General features: G+C 42.1%; 1 protein-coding gene across 1 annotated transcript; it reads left to right on the forward strand.

Annotated features, from left to right (window-relative positions):
- Positions 1–1,650: 1,650 nt before the first annotated feature.
- Positions 1,651–20,537, forward strand: nudt4b (nudix (nucleoside diphosphate linked moiety X)-type motif 4b). Its single transcript, XM_079552543.1, has 5 exons — positions 1,651–1,767; positions 11,127–11,237; positions 17,057–17,101; positions 17,229–17,316; positions 19,598–20,537. The coding sequence occupies exons 1-5, from the start codon at positions 1,672–1,674 to the stop codon at positions 19,813–19,815; spliced, it is 558 nt and encodes a 185-aa protein (XP_079408669.1). The 5' UTR covers positions 1,651–1,671; the 3' UTR covers positions 19,816–20,537.
- The last annotated feature ends 1,468 nt before the right edge of the window (positions 20,538–22,005 follow it).

The following is a 22,005-nucleotide window of genomic DNA, read 5'->3' on the forward strand; positions in this document are numbered from 1 at the left end:
GATTCCACATTAGTGTGTATTGGGGCCTCCGACCTGGAGGCAGCGAAGTTGCAATTGCGGCTTTCTGGCTAGAGACACCAGGGGGAGATGAAAGACCCCCCAGTCATCCCATTAAAACTTAGTGTGTATTGGGGTGTCTGGGTCGGTGCAGGGAAAGCTGCAAGTGTAGTTTTCTGGCCAGAGACACCAGGGGCAGATGAAAGACCCCCCCCTCATCCCAACACGAGCAGGGGCAGACTGGCCATATGTCCACTCTGGAAGAGCACAGAAGGGCCACTGGTTTGGCCTCTCAATTTTCTCCTTAATCTCTAATTTTACGCCTTAACCGAGCTTTGCCCAAATCTAAAAGCTCAAAAGAAAACAGAAAAACGAAAAGGAGGATGAACACGGGACAAAAATGTGCCGTAAAAGCAACAAAAAAGAGAGAAAAACACAGCAACAAAGCAATGAAAAAAGCAAAACGTGATAAAACACAATGACAAAGTAACGAAAAAACAACAAAATCATGACAAAAAGTTGCAATCACTCTTGTAGGTCTTAGCTTTCAAATGAGGCGTTACACTGTTGTTCTCCAGGTCAGGAGCTTTTAGATTTGGGTAATGTCAATATGTATTTGTGCTGCGCGCATCTACGCTAATTTGGGCCACACTGGTCAGAGTCCAGGGCCGTTTTTAAGTCCCAGTCCGCCCCTGAACACGAGGGACTACGAAAAGTATTTATTATGGTAAACAAGTAGAACTGCTTTAAAAACACTGGGCTATTTGCAAATGAAAAGACAATATTGTACAAATTTATATACTAAGAAAGATAAATTCTATTGCAAAATATAGTTTTTCCTTTCAAAAATAATGTTTCACCATCTTTTTAAAATCTGATTTAGTTCCCGGTACCCCCCGCTAAGTCCTCGAGACCCCCAACCAGGGCTATGGGGACCACTGGAACTTTCATTCCTGTAATGAACGTGGTCATACGGTGGGAGTGGAAGAATTCTCCAAAACCACAACTTCAAAAACCACTGATTTTTTTTTTTTTACGCAATCTCAAAATGAAAGCCTGGTCTCTTACTTTCCAATGAAGTTCACTGGGCCGGCAGCCAACAGCCTCAGCCAAAATCCCCCCCCCCCCCCCCATAGCAGTCGAAGGCATGAACTCTATTTTGTCAAAAACCTGAATAGAAATTACACGTTGAGTTTGTTTATTGTTACTCCTATGACACGAACACACGCCACGCCCACCGCAGCAATCTCAGCCAATCACTTCGCCTCGTTCAGAGAGGAGTGATCTGCATATCTAAAGCCCCAGTGTGCATGCCCATTGTACCGAGTCAGCCAGCGTTCAGCGACCATGCGCCAATTCTGCTGAAGGAGCGCGCGACGTGCTGTATAGGCTGGTCTCGCGCTGCCCACCGGAGAGAGCGCGCAGTTGTCCGGAGCCCTCACTCGCCGCTCATCCTCGAAATATCCTCAGCTTTGAGTCCTCGGTCTTGACTGGTGCCTCGGGTGGTGGATGCAGCAGGAGGGAACAGCTGCTACGACGACGACGACGACGATGCGGCGGCGTTGCAACTAAAAACTCCATCCTCCTCCGTTTTTTTTTTTTTTTTTTTTTTACCGGCTCTTTTTTGAGGAGAAAGGGGGGAGGAAAAAAAAAGACACATTGACCACATCCACAATGAAACTTAAACCCAACCAGACCAGGACGTACGACGGCGAGGGTTTCAAGAAGCGCGCGGCGTGTCTGTGCTTTAAAAACGAACGCGAGGAAGAGGTAAGACGTTAAACCCGATCAGTTATCAATGAACGGAGCGGTAGTGTCCAGTGGCCTCCTCTTTTTTCTTTTCTTTTTTTACGCAAACACTGGGATTGAGACTGCGAAGTGTCCTCGGGACTCATTGATCCGCGCGTTTCGGGGATCACATGTGTGCGTCCATTGTGTCTCCTTTACAGTGCGCTGTGCGGTGTCAAATGGACTGAACAGTGAGTCGTGAGGATGCGCCTTGGGCTATCCAGTTTGGGCTAGTTTTGGGGGAGCACGTAAGAGAAAACAGAAAGCGCACTGCTGTCAAGTGTCAACAAATGGCGTAGGGCCGGGAGTTTCCAAATAAAACGACTGCGTAAAAAGCGCACGCGCCAAACGTGCCCGGCGTATTTGCGACGCTCTTATTTTGAAGTCGAGGCGAGCGTCTTACTCCTCAAATTGTCTCTCGCTTATTGCAATTATTAAAAGGGGGCGCTCTGTTGCACGCTTTCTTTTATTAGTCATTTCCATCGAACAGCCTGTTGAGTGTGAGCTATCTATATATAAAAAATACTAAATGTAGCCCTGCAATAACACACAAACATGGACTTAAAGGAGCCGTGACATGTAAATAATAGATCTCAAGTGCAGTTTGGTGGAGCCCTTTCCCTTAAGCTTGTCATTATGATTATAACTGTCTGTACAGCTGTCTACAGGAAGTCTTTCTTCACACCTTGACTTGTGGTGCTGTACAACTTAAAAACAAAACAAAAACAAATATATATCATACAATTTAGTGCTGAGACATCACTGAGAGGCCGAGTGGTTCCTAAAAAGCTTTGCGGCTGCCAGTGTCACACTCAAAACTGGTGACGACTGCACTAAATAATGCAATATGTTAAGAGCTAAATATATTGGGTTGACTTTGACACGAACAAAGGCCTCCAAACTTTGCCCCTTTACCTATAAGACATAAAAGTGGCTGTAGCTGTAGCTCCTAATGTGAGGATATACCTGCTATACTTTAAGTACAGGCTGCCTAGAGCACACCTTGGACCTTTATTTTCTTACATACTTAACTATAGTTTTAAACATGTTCATAACTCAAACAAATGGATCTATAAAAGGGACTTGGTATGAGTTGTTTTGCCAAGATCATGATGACTCATCAGGCTTACATGGAAAGGTAGAACATTGGTTGAACAGGTCTGGAGAGATAATTCCTGGTAGATCCTGAGCGACTGGTCAGAGATCCCAGAACTGAGGGAAAATAATATTCATCTGAAATGACAAATTACTATTTAAGATGTACAACACTAAAATCTTTGGTGGGTCTTACTTAAAGCTTTTTCTTTATGCATTTTCATGTAACGATAACCACAAGCAGCATTTACTCACTTACATGTACTCGAGTAGGTTTTTGAAGACTTAGAGTTGTTTTATCATTCGGTTAACTTATATTGAAGTATCTGTGCTCTTACTTGAGTAAAAATAATTGCTACTTTTTCCACTGTGAGTAAATATTTAAGCGGCAAATGTCTAGATAGATGCAGATCGTCCTGTGCTCCTTGTTCTTTAGACTTATTTTGTTTTCTGTGTTTTCTTATTATTATCTTGGAATTTTCTTTGTAACTTGTTCGCTTAAACAGGTTACAACTCTGCTACTCACAGGTCTCAAGTAACACTTTCCCCCAAGTACTTTTTTACTTTTACTTGAGTAAATATTTTGGCTACTCTACCCACCTCTGACCACAAGCAAGGCTACAAAAATAGATGACATTCAGTTGTTTTAAATGCTTTAATCCAAACGTTTTAGTCATGGATGAATCATTTTAATAAGGAGGTTTTGGAGAAGTTGTGCTGACAAAAGAGCCGATGACCACAAACAGTGGAGTTTTAAGATTAGGAGCGAAATTTAAGGGACTAGATGCAAGTTAGTCATTTTATACTCACTACTGCCACCTCAGGTCTTATGTGTAACTGCAGGTTCTATATTAAGCTCGTGCATGACGGCGCTTTGGACCCGAATTAACACCTTTCTGAGTGGCTTTGCAGGATTTTAGAGGCAGTTGTGGTGAACAGGTCTGGGCTCATTCTACTCATTGAGACCTTGCTGGAACATGTAGGGGGAGGAAAATACTTAGTTTTGACATTTTTAAACTCCGTAAAGTCCCTTTAAGAGAGAAAGCTGTTTCTAGAACCATCCTCCCATTTCTAAGAGCTAGCCTCTATTTCCCTGGGAGGCACACACCGGAGGAAGAACATATTATGACAACAGGAGTTAGGTGTGACCCTCTGAGTTGTGCGCCTCTTGACAAGGGCGGACTTGTCGTTCGTAAAACCTGATTGGATCCAAATTTCATGGAGAAGAATGGAATGTATATGTGGTTAATCCCATCAGCTTGATCAGGAAAAAAAAGTGTTGCATCCAGTGTTGGTTTAGGTTGATGTTGCCCTGACAAAGTTGACGGAAATACCCACACTCTTAGCTTCTTTGTTTATAAAATGTGAAACTTGATCTTGTCTTTGATATCACCTGTTGCCACCCTTGCACCATGGCTTATCCCTGTACAACTATACGTGGTTGGTAGCTGTGCTCGGCGACATCCGATCACAAAAGGGAGAGTTGCTGTAAGTGGATCTCTCTACTCACTGTTTTGTTTTGGAGCGGCGAAAGCTGAGCCCTCGGGCAGTGATTCTCTGCAATTAAACCCCCTGCAGCAGCGAACTACACAGGGGAGGAGTCGGAGGCGGGGCTGAACGCTTGTGAAAACAAAAAATACGAATTGGACAGGTGTGTTCAAGAACCCAGTTAGATAAATACTCAGAGTGTGTGTCGTTTATTGAAAAAAGTCCAGCGCAATTTACTCCGCGGTTCCAGACAGAGCCTCAGGACAGAGTGGATTCATTTTTCTCTAACAGACTCAAGACTGGGGAAAAAAAAATCCTCAGAAAGCCAATGTCTTCAGGCCTTTGCTTATATGTCCAGCCCTGTCACTCCATATGTCAGACGGCTAAATGCAGACCTGCTTCTCCATTTCACAACAAGTCTTCGCAAACTCACCAACTTTCCCCAAACAGAAGTTTAAAGGGTTTCATGTGGCCGTTTATTTAATTATTGTTTGCTCAAGAGTGGCCTTCAGCCGGAGCAAACATTTGTCCACATTGTTGAGAGGACGTGTCCTGAGGAGATTTACTGTATGGCCTTTGATTTGCCCACTGCCCTGTTCCCGGTGGGGCCCCAAAGGAATTGCAAAACAGTCAGATATCTCCCAACTGTTTTTGGCTCTGAGGTTTCTCCCAGTCCTGCCCCACTTTCCGTTTTTTTGTTTTTGTTTATTATACAGAAGTTGAGCTTTCGTCATTTAACACTTGCCACTCGCGTCAAGTTTGGAAGTAGATTATTTGGAACGTTTGCAAAATACCAGTTCGGATTAATTTTATTATCACTAACAAGTAAACTCGGAAGAGCACTTATTTAGAGCTGGAAGGCTGATTTAGATTTTGTTTTCTATCTCTGGCATTTGACTGATAGATGTTCCCCAATCAGAATTGTCGACCTTGCGATCTCAGGTTCAGCTGCAACCGATAAAAGTTCTGATTTTCCATAAAACAGATTCTAAAGTGTTTAGAAAGACGCTGTGTGATTCCATCCCCAATTCTTTTTGTCACGTGGCTGTCCCCCGGAGATACTCAGAATATCGGGGTATGATGGAAGTCGAACTCCTCCAGAAGAGGGCGCTGTACATTAAACCAAATATTTTGAAAGTATTATTTTGTTTAATCTGGGACTATTTGAGCAGGCATATGTGTTTGACCGACTTCCTTCACTCATCATTTTAGCAAATGGTGATAATCGTGCAGCTCTACACTAAATGCATTTGTAAAAATTGCTAATTCTAAAACACTACAAACATGTTCTGAAAAATGTGATTCCTTTATTGGTTTAGCAGTTCACATTTTCAGAAAACTAAGTGACTTGTGCTGTGTGACTGTACCAGTAGGTTTTGTAGATGGCTCGGGAAAATGACCAAGAAGTGCCTTACAGTGAGTTAGTTAGTTAGTAAAGAAAAAAAGCCTGGTTTCATGCATTATTCAGGTATTTGTATTTCATGTGAAGTGTTCATTCCACACATATTTGTATTGCATTAATATTCGGCATTGATATCTGCTAATGTGTTATTAATTTGAATAAACTAGAGGGGACTAAAGACACGAAGAGGCAAGAATAGGTTCATTTTGGCCTTCAGCTCCCTCTGCAGGCAGCAAAGGGTATGACATGAGAGAATACGGTAAAACAACCTTTTATCTTTAGCTAACTTTATGCTAACTTTATGCTAACAAATCAATGGTTATCAATAGTTACATGTTAGAAATAATCAACCAGCTATTGAGTGAGACAGGGTCATAGAGGAAACGGTTTGAGCAGTGATATTATGAGAGTGACATCAGCAGGTATTTGTAACTGGGGAGGGGGGCGTAATATTGGTTCTGGTTTAAAGAGGAGCAGCAGTAACACAGCGAGTGACGTGCTATCTGTGATTCACCTTCACCCACATCGGATTGAGTATTGGTTATGTGGCATTTATAAACACAGGATGAAGCCACGATTCCTAAATAGTGAATGAAAAGGAGTTAACTCATTATAACAGCATAATATTTTTGCAATAATTTTTTTTTGGGGGGGGAGATTGAGACATGAAGTGAGACATTCTGGACATTCTGCAAGGCACTCTGGTTGCTCTGAATATCTGCTGGGGTCTTCTCTTTGGTCCTCATGGAGCTGACATTACTGAAATACCACTCCCTGATGGCCAGGGGCGACTTCAAAAGACACATTTGAAAACAGATTCCAATGGACTCTTTACACCTCGCAAAAACATCTTGAAAAGCCTGGCTCCAAAGAGTTTTCCTAACGATAGCTGTGACCCATGTGGCAAAACTGAGCAAGGGATAATATCTTTAACCACGCTGGTTTTTATGTAGAATTACAACGTTTCAGCTGTTCTTTGATTGACAGGCTCTGGAGTACTATCCGCCTGCACTGGCTAACTCTGTAGGAGGGGCAAGGTGGTAATGGTGCCATGTTTATTATTTTCACATAAACATGGCACCATTACCATAAATGGGGCAGAATGGCGATAATATGTCTCTATGTATAAATCTGTGGGTCAAACAGTTTTTAAGTTTTTTTTCCTGATAGTTAGCTTTTGATCAATGTTGTTTTTTACTTATACAGGGACATGTACACAGTTCTTAAGCATTGTTTTTCTATGCAAGCATGACCCATAGATACAGACGGCATCTCGTCATATTATGGGGCGTAGCTTCGCCAAGGGGGAAAATCTTTAGAGAAACAACATTTTCCACTCTTTTTTGCCATTTTCTGGTGGAATATGAACTTATTTATCACACATAAATAAAGTCAAGTGTAAATCGGGCCCATATGGATATTTTCTCACAGCAGATTGTTCAGTAGAAGTGAAAAAAACGGCATTCGTGGCTAGCGCTAGCTAACCGTTAGCATTAGCCCGATGCTAACATGTAGCATCATGTTAACATTCTCCGTTATTTATGTATTTATGGGCTGTTGAACCACTTTGCTCTTCTCTATGTCTTTGTATCTTTATTTAGTAGAAACTATTCATTCAGCATTTGTTAAAGTATTTTTTGAATAATAATATAAATAATAAATAAATAATAATTACAGGAAGTTTAGATTTTTCTCAATTGTTTTCCCCCTTAACTGTTTTCAAACATCTTAAATTACGCATTGTAATGTATCTCCTGAATGAACCACTTTCTAACCTCACTGAAACAGGAGTGCTTGTCTGTGTTCTTTAAGTAGGTCTCTCAGGGTTTCCCATAAGGTTGCTCACACGGTCATTTTGTGGATGGCAGGCCGTTAAGATTGGAAATATCTAATTGTGGCATTTAAAAGCTCAACATGGCGCTCAGGAATCAGGATGCATTCGCCGGGTCCTGAGCATGTGTGGCATCTGCACTAGTGATTCCCCGTGTTAATGCTAACCCACTTGGGAGCAAACAGGTGGCTTAGTTTGGCTGAGCGTGGCACGTGCGGGAGACGGCAGGTTTGTAGGTCGCTCATGTGCAGGTCCAATTGCGCTGATTTCTGAACTCCTTTTTGACGTGGAAGACGATAGCGCCGCAGGGATCGATTTTGTTTCAACTATTCGCACTCATTTGAGGAGCGAGGTTGCAAAAAGAGCTGAGACGGACAAAGATATTTAAAGTAATGTCTGCGCTTTGACGTTTGTCTGTGTGTCTCTCAAATGTAGTTATTTATGGTTGTTTACAAAGCTGTACGGCGTCCATAAGCATGTTTATGACTGTTTGAAAGTGTGGCGTCAAATGTCGTGGCGTTGTGTGGTAGTAGCAGCAATCCCATTAGTGAGAAGCCCAGTGGGGAGATGAGTCCAGATTAGGGATACAGGAGCAGACTCGGGCAGATTACGGTGTGTGATGATGAGATTGAGGCGGAGGTGACTGTGGCCATCTGCTGCTGTAGACGTTTCACACTTAACCCTTTAATTCCACCTTCACTTGAGTAGTCACACTCAAGGAGTTTCCCAAGATGCGAAAGTATTTGTGTTACATTTCCTACCCAGCGTCTGATAAATACAGTTGTCATTATGTTTCAAGATAATAAATGGGTAACGCTAACTAAACACACATTGAAATTTAGTACAATGTAGTGAGTTCTGTAAGAATGTGTAATACCATGTACCTATGGATTAGATACACAGTGGAATATTATGTTTGTAGTTTGTAGGTACATAATGTAATGATACATAACTCTAACCCTAAACCTAACCTTAAAGGGATATTTCAGGATTTTTGACAGTGTTGCTGATTTCTGGAGATATTTTTTTTTGTAATTCATGCAGTTCTTATATTTGAAGAGTTACGTGGCGCTAGGCTAGTGCAAGGCTAGCACATTTCTATGGTATTAAAAACAGTCTGACCCGCTCCACAGTGCACCTGAGGCAAATCACTTATAACACCAGACTAACGATTTAAATGTCTGTGTCGATAGAATAATTTTTGGAAAATAACTGACCTTGCATGACATGAATGATCGAATTTTGAGGGACTATTTTCTAGCAGATCACTCCGCCGCTGTGTAGCTTATACAACCACGAAGCTGATGCTGCTCAAATATAAGTGTTTTTTATCGACTGTGGAGTGTGTCAGACTGTTTTTAATGCAGGCTAACTGATACCGTAGAAATGCACAAGCCTAGCACTAGCCTAGTGCCACGTAACTCTTCAAACATAAGAACTGCATGAATTACAAAAAAAATATCTCCAGAAATCAGCAACACTTTGGATAACTAAGAAATGAGGCCCTATGTTGAAAATCCTGAAATATCCCTTTAAGCCCTAGCCCTAAGGGTCCCGTGTCCATTACATTATGTACTTACAAAGTACTAATACAAGTTGTTCCATTGTGTATCTAACCCACAGGTTATTGCACATTGTTGCAGAACACATTACACATTACATTGTACTTAATAATTAAGGTGCAATGTATCAAGGTACTGTAAAATAAAGTGATGCCAATAAGGGTTAAATAATAAGTACATAAAGTTTGCAACAGATTTGAATTTTTATCATTAAACGTAGCATTTATGTTTTTTGCATTTTTCTTTTCCCAAAAATTTAATATATACAATTTTGATACTGTAAAATATATCATTTTTTTTCTCTTGCTCTCCTTTTTTTGAGAGCCAATAGGTGTAAAACTTTGCCAGATCATTGTGTAGCGAGTTTACTGTGGCAACTTTTTGTGAAAAATTACAAAATAACCTATAGGTGAGACCAGGGGTGTCAAAATACAGCCTGTGGGCCAACTGCGGCCCGCGGCGCACTTTTAATTGGCCCACTACAAATTCAAAAAATATATATATATATATATTTTTTTTTTTTTGCTTTAATTGAATATATATAAAATAAATGAAAGTCCTTTGATAGATTTTTTTTTAGTTTAATCATGTTCAATTAAAAAGCATAGTTTACATTTTGTTGAATTTGTCAGCTTTAATACAATAGAGGTGAAGTTATATATCTGACCTCTTCAGAGTCCAGTTGTTTGCATATTTTTCAGTATGTGGCCCACAGTGAATAAAGTTTGGCCACTCCTGGGTTAGACGTATATTCTAACCTCAGTCTTAGTTGACTCTATCTCTGCATATGTTGAACCACCATTCGACGGCAGCATGAGCTCTTAATCTTTCACCCGGTCACGCTGTGTCACTAGGGGACAGTTTTGCTGATGGTTCTTTGCCCTTAGCCCCCTCGGTGTGAGAGAATTAGGTCAGAAAAAAGAGTAAAAGTCTGCCAATGTGGCCGGGCTGCACACACTCCACTGAAGCACTTATCACATGTAATTAGGTTTGTTGTATTGGCTGCTGACATTATTACGACACGTGTAATAAACAGCGGGCCTGTATTGGGGCTTGGGTTTCCGTGGGAGAACGTGGCGATGTGTTTAGCAGATGTGAATCTTCTTTGGGTTTGCTGCGGGGTTACGATGATCTGTCCCGAAAGTGCAGACACAGGTGCATGCTATAGCTCTGCACTGCCTCGCCAATGTAATTCAAGCCCCATAGGTTTCTAGGGAAGGCATCGACAGAATCCCGAGTCACTCGAGCTGGATTTACAAGACACAAAATATAGCTGTGTGAAGATTAGATGGTTTTTGTAGACAGCGGGTCCAATCAAAACAAAGTAATGACTTTGTTTAGTTATTTCATACTCGTCTAAGTGTGAAATGCATGACCTCTCACTCGACATTACCGCCTTTTCTGGGTTATACAGGGTTTCTGCAGGGCATTAAAAGTCATTAAATGTGTTAAATTCAAGGCTTTAAAAGTTAGTTAATTTTAAAGCATTAAATTGGATTGCAGCAAATTTGTGCTGTAGTAAAACTAAAGGCGGTCCAACCAAATATTGTTCGTGTGACCTTCTTTTTAGTTGAGCAGTGTAATTAAAGAGACTAGATGCAAGTTGACCATTTTATGCTCACTACTGCCACCTCAGGTCATACGTGTAACTGCAGGTTCTATATTAATGACGGCACTTCGGACCCTAAGCAAGAACTTTTTGAGTGACAGTGCAGGATTTTAGAGGCAGTTGTGGTGAACAGGTCTGGGCTCATTCCACACCAGGACATTTCTGGAACATATAGGGGGAGGAAAATACATACTTTTAACATTTTTAAACTCCGTATAGTTCCTTTAAAAAGACCCAAATAATGACAATATTACAAGTTTGAAAACATTAAAGACCTTGGATGAGACGTTCAGCTTCATTTTTTAATAGTTTCCGTTGGGGTTAATGTCTTCCTCTCTTGGCCTTGTCCCGCAGGTGTTACTGGTGAGCAGCAGCCGGCACCCGGACCAGTGGATCGTTCCTGGGGGAGGCATGGAGCCCGAGGAGGAGCCATGCGGGGCCGCTGTGCGAGAGGTGTTTGAAGAGGTAAGGATTAGGGCTGACTATCCAATAGCAATTTGTCTCACAAGCAGATTTATACATGCTGAACCTCATGGATATTTTGTTGAATACTGTGGACACTATAGTGTTGAATGTCATTAATTACACAGACTATGGAAACTCTGTGTTAAATTACTTTGATAGGTAGCACTGAAATTACAGCCCACAAGTTCCATGTGTAGACACACATTAAAGTGCAGTGTTTAATGACGGTGTACAAAGAGTAATAAAGGTGTACAACATGTAGGTGAACCTGTAACAAAGATGTATAAGGAGTTATAAAGGTGTTCATAATGTCTGGGCATTAAAAAGCATTACATTGTGCCAAAAACAAGGCTTTAAATGTCAATGGATTCAAACTGGCAATAAATCTAAATCTATGAAAATTATACATTGTATACAGTTGCACTTTGTACATATTTACTATGTAAGTGCAAATATACATAAACATACTTTACTACAATTTTTGTCCAATTCTCTTTCCTCTGTTTGATGAAATGCTTTTGTGGCGTTAAAATACTATATTTGCTCATTAAAAGGCCTGTATAAACCTTGCATTAGGCACGGTGTATTTGCGTATTTTGCGGCCATTTCCCCCAATTAATGAAACTATATGACGGCCAAGACACTTGAAACTACATGTGCATCTTTGTTGCACTAGTTGTAACTAGTTGTTACAATTTGGACACCTTTATTACATGTTGTGTACAGTAGTTACACTTTGTACACCTTTATTGAACCCTGCACTTTAATGTGTAATTGCCTGTACTAGTATGTGTAATTACTTTCTTGTTCCGTGTACATGTGGAACTCACGGGCTGTAATCTAAAGTGTGACCCATTGATTCTATTGAGAACCATTCCTTTACGCTGTAGTTGCATCTCTCAAATGTCTGTGGTTACTTCAGCGGCTACTAGTATTTTATAAATGTTCCCGAGCTATTTTAGTTATGCCTCTCAAATCATCACAGAGAGCACTTACAGGACACGTTTTGACTCTTATGTAAAATGGACAAAGCGTTAATAGTCTGAGGGGTAACACACTGACACGGCTGTTGGTGACACATCTTTCCAGGCTCATGTGTAGCACTTTTTTTGGTAGATATTTAACGATATATAATGATTGGCAACAGAAATACAAATCAAGACGTAAATATCTAGATCTTCATTATTATTATCATAATTATTACTAGTTTCAAGCATGTCTTCTTTGAAATAGGCTCTTGACCGTCGACTGGACTGAGTTAGTTGAGTTTAATACCAACCTACCCAGTCCAGTTAATTATATTTCAAAATCTCAAATACAATTATTCAGGGATTAAACTATTATAGCCATCTTTTATTAATAATGTGGTAAATATTATGCATTTATTGACGTATTATTCAACTATACATGAGGCAGGTATTCTGAGCAACAAGACCAGGAGCGTCCAAACTTCTTTTTTCACCGAGGGCTGTACCTTGAAAAACATTTACGTTAAGGACTGTGATATGCTTCAGGTAATTATTGTTAGAGGCTCGCTCTGTTACAGAAATCATTCATTAATTTGTGTTTTTAGTGCATAAGATACACCTTGCACTCTCCTCCAGTTGTCCTGCACAGTCTAAAATGAGCCCCCCCCCCCCCCCCCCCCACTAACGGCATGTGTCCGCACTGAGGTGAGATGTTTCAAAGGGTACACGGGCAGGGGTTTGAGTGACTGAGAAGAGCGCTGGTATTCACAGCCCCCTCTGTCCCGGGACCCTGCGTTCATGGCATACGTCAGAGGGCTAAACTTGGCCCCACATCAGGGCGACTGACACCTGTGAAGTATGCTGAGCCGACACGGAAAGTGATAGGACAAATGTCATGTGTCTTGGCGGTAATTTAGCTCTTGAGAAGTGGGGTTGAGTTTCCATACATCTGTAGCTCTTATGAAAGGAACAAATAAAAAAACATTGTCTGCCAGAACAACGCCAAGATTTTCATAATTAATCATGTTGTCCCAGTTGACTTGGGACTGCGGTGAGACGGGAGTAGCACAGTTGGCATAAATCTTGGCTTTGTAATTCCAACGCCCTTCTTTATTGTATTTATTGCGTGTATTGATTTACTATAGTCACAGTTGAACATATGTGTGTATGGAATTGAAGAGTGATTCAATATAACATTGAAAATTGTTGCATCCCTAGTGTTTAGTGATTGGAGGAGCCACACATGTAGGTGGTCAGCCATGCTTCATTAAAGGGACTATACAGAGGTTAAAAATGTTAAAATTATGTATTTTCCTCCTCCTACATGTTCCAGCAAGGTCGTAAAGTGTAGACTGAGGTCAGACCTGTTCACCACAACTGCCTCTAAAATCCTGCACTGTCACTCAAAAAGTTGTTACTTCAGTTACACGTATTACCTGATGTGGCAGTAGTGAGTATAAAATGGCCAACCTGCATCTAGTCTCTTTAAAGGCCCTATACCTCTTATTTTTTCTTTCATTTCAAACAAATTAAAGAGGAAGCCACTAAATTGAAATGTTGGTGGCGATACAAACTCATCCCTAATCTTCTTCACGCATTTGTAGTATACCGATTCTTCACAGGGACGAGTTTGTAGGCACATTTCACAACTTGCAGGGTCACTTTTCAGGGTCACTTTCATAAGAATGCTAGAAAACCAGCCTGCAAGTTCATGAAATTGATACAAATGCTTTATAATTAGATCTACAGTGCTTCCCCACAAATGTCTGAGTTTACAATATACTTAAAGGGACTAGATGCAAGTTCATTTTTATACTCACTACTGCCACCTCAGGTCTTACACGCAACTGCGTCTATAATAAGCTCGTGCATGACGGCACCTGGGGTCCGAATGAACAACTTTTTGAGTGGCAGGATTTTAGAGGCAGTTTGTGGTGAACAGGTCTGGGCTCATTCTACACATTAGCACATGGCTGGAACATGTAGGGGGAGGAACATACATAATTTTTTTCTTGCGTGCCCCTGTCATGCCCAAGAGGCTGTAGGCCTTACAGAGTGACTTAGCTGCAAAGCCTCTTCCCCCAACCTCAATAGGCAGGCATTGCGCACGCCACCCCTGTCTGCGGCAATCCTCCACCAGCTCCCTATATTTCTCTTTCCTCTTTCCTCTCATTGGGTTCCTCCAGTCTCTCCTCCCAGGACACCGTTAGCTCCAACAACACGACCTGCTTTGATGTCTCTGAGAGCAAAACGATGTCTGGTCTAAGGCTGGTTTCCACAATGTTTTCAGGGAATTTTAGTTGCTTCCCCAGGTCCACCCTAATCTGCCAGTCCTTCGCTGTTCCCAGGAGGACTGTTTGGGCTTTCGGACGGTGACGTGGTTGTTCTCTGGCCCGCACGAATGAGATTTTGCGCCTTGTTGGTTGTAGGCGCTTGCTCTGGTTTACGGCAGTGTTGATGGACTCAGCAACCTCCTTCAGCACCTGGTCGTGGCGCCAGCGATAGCGGCCATCTCCAAGCGCTTTAGGACAGCTGCCGAGGATGTGTTCCAGAGTTCCTTAGCACAAGGGACATTTTGGGGTTTCCACCTTGCCCCAACAGAAGAGGTTCTACGGGCTGGGCAGGACATCATAGACAGACTGATTTCATGCGGACCAACTCGGACCATGAGATCTTTCTGTCCATGGCTTCTTCCCATCTGGTCCATGCGCCCTGCTGCCTCAATCCCACCCACTGGCCACCACGCTGCTCTTCCACTCCAGCCCTCACTTCGCGTTGGATCAGGGCCTGCCTTTCCTTGCCCTTGAGCTTGTAGTAGCAGGTTCTTGGAGTGGTTCCCAGACCTGCCCGGCCGGTCATCACACTTCCAACCAGTTCTCTGTGACACAGCCGTGATTCCGCTTGAACCACTGCCTCGTGCGGCCTCCACTTTCTGCCCGTCCTCACCTCAATGCCACCTTGAGAGACTTTTGGGTCCTTTGATTCCCTATACTGGAGAACCTCTCTTGTTCTGGCAACCATGAACTCCTCAGTCAGGCTGTTGATGGGGAGAGTCAGCTTGTCCTTGTTGCCGTAGAGGGCGATGCTGCTTAGACTTCTGGCTAAACTTCCTCTCGAACCCTTCTACTGGAGATGGGAAATTCATACACCAGCAATGGCCACAGTATCCTCAGCAGGATGCCATGCTGGTACACCCAGGCCTTGAATTTCCCTGGAAGACCTGACTTGTCGACTGTAGTCAGCCAGCTGTCCAGATGTTCGTTGGTTGCCCTGATGGAAGCGGCGTCCTTTACGGAGCAATCAAATATTTTTCCATTTTCCTCACAGGTTTCTCTGTGACAGATGGAATATGGATGCCTCCCAGAGAGAATTGGAACAATGCAAGACCGCTGTGCAATATCGCGATAACAATATCATTGTGATATTTCACTAAACCATTTCAACGAGATATATTCCATTCTAATTAAACACACATTTTCAAACACAAAAAGCATCACAAGAGTAAAACTGAACTAAATTAGAATTTAAAAAAATTGTGTCAATCTCAGTCCGACGAAAGCTTTAGTGATGTTGTGTTATATTGTGGCTTCTCGCGATACTGATATTGCATCACCTAATATCGCGATACAATATTTTTGCGATATATTGTGCAGCCCTTAAAGGAATAGGCCACCGTTTTTACATAACAAAATATGTTCTTACCTCACTTTAGTCGAGTTAATATATCCCCGTCTGGTCTTTGTCCGTGCGCTCTGTCACGCAAACGGAGCACATACGCAGCCTCTCCCACATGTCACATAGCTCCGAAAAAGCTCACGATAGAAGCTACCAAGCTCTTCCACGTGTTCCCTATTTAAATAAAGTTACGTGAAGTGTTTTCATGCGAAGTATATTTACACAGAAATGTAACATGTCGATTTTATAAGCAAATAAAAAGGGGGACTATATTGTGAGGCGTAATGATACGAGGAGCACAGTGTCCGCGTAGTAACTCCTAAAGACTTCCCCCGCTCACTTCCGTCATTAACCTTTAGGAGTTACTGCGCGGACGTTTTGCTCCTCGTATCATTACGCCTCACAATATAGTCCCCCTTTTTATTTGCTTATAAAATCGACATGTTACATTTCTGTGTAAATATACTTTGCATGAAAACACTTCACGTAACTTTATTTAAATAGGGAACACGTGGAAGAGCTTGGTAGCTTCTATCGTGAGCTTTTTCGGAGCTATGTGACATGTGGGAGAGGCTGCGTATGTGCCCCGTTTGCGTGACAGAGCGCACGGACAAAGACCAGACGGGGATATATTAACTCGACTAAAGTGAGGTAAGAACATATTTTGTTATGTAAAAACGGTGGCCTATTCCTTTAAAAAAAAACTTTCCTTTTTTTTTTTTTTTTTTTTACAGCTATTGTCAGGGGCATGTCTAGGCTTTCCTTTAGTTTTCACAGTGTGGCCCAAAAATGGTACTAAATTTATACTGTATATTAATCTAGTTGGCACAAAGACTGGTCTTGAAGGTTTTATAAGGACTATACGGAGTTTAAAAATGTTAAAATTATGTATTTTCCTCCCCCTACATGTTTCAACCATGTCCTAGTGTGTAGAATGAGCTCAGACCTGTTCACCACAACTGCCTCTAAAAATCCTGCACTGTCACTCAAAAAGGTGTTACTTCGGTCGGAGACTGCAGTTACATGTAAGACCTGAGGTGGCAGTAGTGAGTATAAAATGAACAACTTGCATCTTGTCCCTTGAAGCAAAATTTAGATTGAGAATTAAACATTTGCAATAGAAAATTCCCTGTTAATGTTTGGTGATATAAGTTGTATGTCATGTGTCTGTTCTAGGCTGGCGTAAGGGGAAAGCTGGGACGTCTGCTTGGTGTTTTTGAGGTGAGTCGAGAATGTGTTGAACTGTATGCCCTACAATGAAGGTTCTTGAGCCCTACATCTTGATACTGATCTATTACATTATTTTCAATGAATTAACTTTCTTTTTTTCCACTGTTTGACACTTTAGCAAAACCAGGATCGGAAACACCGGACGTACGTGTATGTTTTGACCGTCACAGAGACATTAGAAGCCTGGGAGGACAGCGTCAACATAGGTACGCCGCCCGCCCGTCCCGACAGGTTTATCAACACCTGTACATCGTCTCTGCATTGTTGGTTTGGGTCACCTTTTTCAGTGTACCACACATTTCTATTCCTGTAAACATAGAGGCATAGAGGCGGTATGGGCACAGCAGCTATGTAGTGTCAACAGGGAAACATAAATCTGGGCCAATGATCCCACAGCCGCAGTCTCCCCAGTTCAGAGCAGCAGTTTATTAAAGCTGTCAGTGCTAGACTCTTGTATCCAGGCGCTTTCGGCTGTTCGCTCTAAAGGCCTCCCTCTATATTGGAACTGGAACTAGATCTTGTAAATGTCTCTCTTAAGTGTGTTTAACCACCTGCTTGCCCTAGTGCTGTGCGTCTGGTATGCGGTATGCAGGCGTCTACTGGTGGTACTTCAGTGTTAGAGGGATATTTCAGGATTTCTGACATAGGACTTCATTTCCTAGTTATCCAGAGTGTTGCTAATTTCTGGAGATATTTTTTTTGTAATTTATGCAGTTCTTCTGTTTGGAGAGCTACATGGCGCTAGGCTAATGCAAGGCTAGCACATCTCTACGATATCAGCTAGCCTGACCTGCTCCACAGTGCACCTGAGGCAAATCACTTATAACGCCAGACTAACCATATAAATGTCTGTGTCGATAGAATAATTTAAACCATTTTGCATTTAAAATACCTTATATTTGAGCAGCATCAGCTTTGTGGTTGTATAAGCTACGCAGCGGCGGAGTGATCTGCTAGAAAATAATCCCTCAAAATGCGATCATTCATGTGATGCAAGGTCAGTAATATTCCAAAAAGGATTCTATCCCACACATACATTTATATCAGGTGCACTGAGTGTCCCAGTGTCGCAGTGTCCCAGCCTTCTCTGTTACTGTATTGAGTCAGTCATTCAAAACATGAATGAATTTAGAGGCCCTATAGATACAGACGGCATCTCGTCATAGATAGGGGCGTGGCTTCGCCGAGGGGGAAAATAGAATCTTTAGAGAAACACCATTTTTCACTCTTTTTAGCCATGTTCTGGTGGAATATGAACTCATTTATGACACATAAATAAAGTCAAGTGTAAATCGGGCCCATATGGATATTTTCTCACAGCACATTGTTCAGTAGAAGTGAAAAAACGGCAGCTGTAGTTTGGACTCTTTATTTAGTATAAAACGATATTCATAATTCAGCATTTGTTAAAGTAGTTTTTGAATAATTAGAGAAAGTTTAGATTTTTCTCAATTGTTTTCCCCCTTAACTGTTTTCAAGCATGACCATATATGGGCGATTCCAGAGATGCCGTCTGTATCTGTACCTGATTTTTTTATTTTTTATTACAAACATTGATAGAGGAAGCCACTAAATTCATATGTTAGTTGTGGTTCAAACTCATTCCTAACCTTTCTAACATATTTGTAATGTCCCAATTCTTCACAGGAATGAGTTTATCGACACAAGTTGCAGGGTCACTTTTGAGGGTCATTGTCACAGAAATGCTAGAAAACGAGCCTGAGAGTTTGTGAAATTGATACAAATGCTTTACAATGAAATGGACAGTGTTTTTCCCACAATATATACTGAGTTTACAATATACTAAAGGAGGACAAAACGAAATGTGTTCCATTACTTGAAAAAAAAATCAGTTATAGTGCCTTTAATGGCTTCTAGAGAATCTAATTTGCACTCATTATCAATAACGGCGTGATGAGGGACTGTCTAATATGAACCTGCCCAGGGACTACAGGTGGAAATTAGCATTTTTGCTCGAACCTGGAACAATCTTTCCTTTTTGGTCAATGTTAAATTATGGACTGTCCCGTTGAAAGCAGGAAACGTGAGTGCTTCTGAGGGTCCGTGTAGGTCAAGGTCAAGGCTAACTTTATTTCTATAGCACATTTACAACAACCACGTAGTAGAAGGCCAACAAACAGGTGCTCTTCCAAGACTGGGCCAGCGTTGCAATAATAAGGAAAACATTGAGTAGATTAAGGCTGTGTAGAGCTAGAGCAGGAGGTGGAGTAGCCTAATCAAAGGATCAAAAAAAGTCTGAGGCACTCTGTTGTATGAAAAATAATTGAAAGTTGTTTAATGGAAGATGGACAGCCATGGACTGTCCCTGTTTGAATAAAAAAACGAACATACCACACCACAAACACACTCAAAACAATGTTTATTGCTGCTTCGAATTGCAAGCAATAAAAAATAAATATGTGAAGGCTACATATTCTCAACATTGCATGTGGAAACTCATGGTTTGTCCTCTGTCTCCCCCTGCAGGCCGTAAGCGGGAGTGGTTCACTGTGGACGAGGCCATCAAAGTGCTGCAGCATCACAAACCGGTGCACGCCGAGTACCTCCGCCGGCTACAGCTCAACTGCTCATCCACCAACGGCAACTCCATCCTGCCCAGCCCCCAGGCCAACGACAACTACCCACACTTCAGCGCCACCACCACGGCCTCCACGGGGGGCGTCCTGGCCTCCTCACGCAGATAGGACTGAATCATTGTCAAAACATATGGGGGCGGGGATTAACTGTCAATGAATCATGCACAAACCTCCACCTGTACAGCACCTGCATGAAACAAAGACTCCCGTGAGATTTATGTACATTTGTAGATTACCAAAGCTTTTCCCGCTACTTGTGTACAGAAATGAAAAGCAAACGAGGCCTCTTTTTGGCTCTGCTGGACAACATCGGACTACCGAGCAGAGAACCTGCTGATTTAACGACAAAAACTTGAAGGAATGCCTTACAGAAAACATGTACTGAATGTTATATTTGACTAAAATGTTTTATTTTGTTAAATTTGAAAACTACATGGTTTCTTGACAAAGCGGAACTGACCCTAAGAATGTGTTCATATTTTGTGTCTTAGCCATAAATTCAAAGAGTCTAATATGCAAGAAAGTTAACAAAAAGAGATGGTGCTTTGTAAGTATCATCAAACAGATGGAAATATTTACAAAATCGGCTGTAAATACAGGCTAAACCAGGATTTAAACTGAACTACACCCAACCTCTTTATACAAACAGGGCAAAACCAGGACTAATCCAGCATTAAAGGGGGGTATTATGCAAATGTGACTTTTTAAGACCATTTAACCGTTACAACGTTATTCTCTCATTATAACTGTACCTGGAGCTGTGTTTCGACTTTCCACCCACTCTCTAATCTTTGAGTAATCTTTGAATGTTCCCCAGAGGCTATAATGAACAGCTCCCAAAAAGCTCAGGCCCTACGTAATCCTCATCTCTCAATCTCTTGCTAAACGTAATCCTGTCATCGCGAGGTGAAAACTGTCAGCCGGAAATGCCAGCAGCCTTTCTTTCTTTTAAAACAGCTGCTCAGTGAAGGGGAGCAAGAGGAGAGAGGTGGGTGGGGCTCATGGTGTGATCGTGTGGTGGACCAGGAAGTGAAACTACTACACATTTTTTTTTTTTTTTTTTTTTAGATCAATATTGTATTTTCTAACCAACTTAAGATGGGTTTGGCTTTATTACCGCGTACCTGTAAAAAGCATAATACCACCTCTTTAATTTAATTTACCTCTTTAACCAACCGGGTATAATATAATGGGGATGAAACCAGGTCTTAAATCAGTCCAGCCCCATTCATTGGTACAAACTGAAGAACCACAATCACTGCTTTACTTTAAATTCACACTTTAAATGATTTACTTTGGCTTAAATCACATCAGCGCAGGACAGGTTCATACGGTTCAAACTCTTAGCATCAGTTTTCCCGTTAGAAAGGGAAAACTTGGCAAACTGGAAGTGTGTCACGCTGCACTTTATCATCATCTTGGGAAATGCGTCGTTTCGGGGTTTGGGGGGGGGGTATGATCCGACACTGCTGAGCCATAGTTAAAATTCAGCTGGAGCTAACCTTGACGCAAGCAGCCGTGGCTCTGTGGTCCATTTACAAGCGCGTGCCTGAGTGTCATCATCGCAGTGGGGTCCCCCGTGTCGTCAAAGGAAATGTAATTAACATGGTGCAAAGTACAGCTCGGCCTTATGAAGTATGCGCTGCCTTTACTTTTGCACTGCACGCACACCGTCAACCTTAGCGGGTCACCTTGTCTAAATCGGGTTGCGTTCAATGTCGTAAAACCTCATGTCAGTGAAATGTAATGGGGGCAAAGGTCAGCGTTGGTAATTGGTCAGGCGCAGTTGTATGAGAGAGGTATACAAACTGAAAATCCACACATTTTGAACTGAAACATGTTTTTTTAAAGCAGTACTAAGTAACTTCCATCCATCTTCTTCCACTTGTCCGTTGCCGGGTCGTGGGGGCAGCCGTTGGAGCGGTTGCACCAGCCCCTTATGGCTCCTCCTGCAGGTGGTGGGTCCATGGAGGACGGCTTCATGATTAAACAGGCCTGCTGGTCTCTCATAAGGGGCTTCTGAACCGCTCTTTGTCTGACCCGTCACCTAGGACCTGTTTGTCATGGGAGACCCTACCAGGGACACGAAGCCCCCGACAACAGAGCTCCCAGGATCATTCAGGTGCTCAAACCCCTCCACCACGTTAAGGTGGCGGCTCCAGGAGGGGACTAAGTAACTTGTTTACCTTTAATAAATCCTTTCCGTAGTCCCTCTGGGTAATGCAAGCGTTAATGGGATGATTGTGGGGTCTTTCATCTCCCACTGGTGTCTCTGACCAGAAAACCACCCTTGCAGCT

The sequence above is a fragment of the Gobius niger genome, assembly GCF_951799975.1.
Source record: "Gobius niger genome assembly, chromosome: 2".
In the NCBI taxonomy this organism is placed as follows: domain Eukaryota; kingdom Metazoa; phylum Chordata; class Actinopteri; order Gobiiformes; family Gobiidae; genus Gobius; species Gobius niger.

Coding starts and splice junctions, on each gene's coding strand:
- nudt4b (XM_079552543.1), top strand. CDS start 1,672: ATGAAACTTAAACCCAACCAGACCAGGACGTACGACGGCGAGGGTTTC. Junction 11,238..17,056: donor TGCGAGAGGTGTTTGAAGAG/GTAAGGATTAGG, acceptor TGTCTGTTCTAG/GCTGGCGTAAGGGGAAAGCT. Junction 17,102..17,228: donor GTCTGCTTGGTGTTTTTGAG/GTGAGTCGAGAA, acceptor TTGACACTTTAG/CAAAACCAGGATCGGAAACA.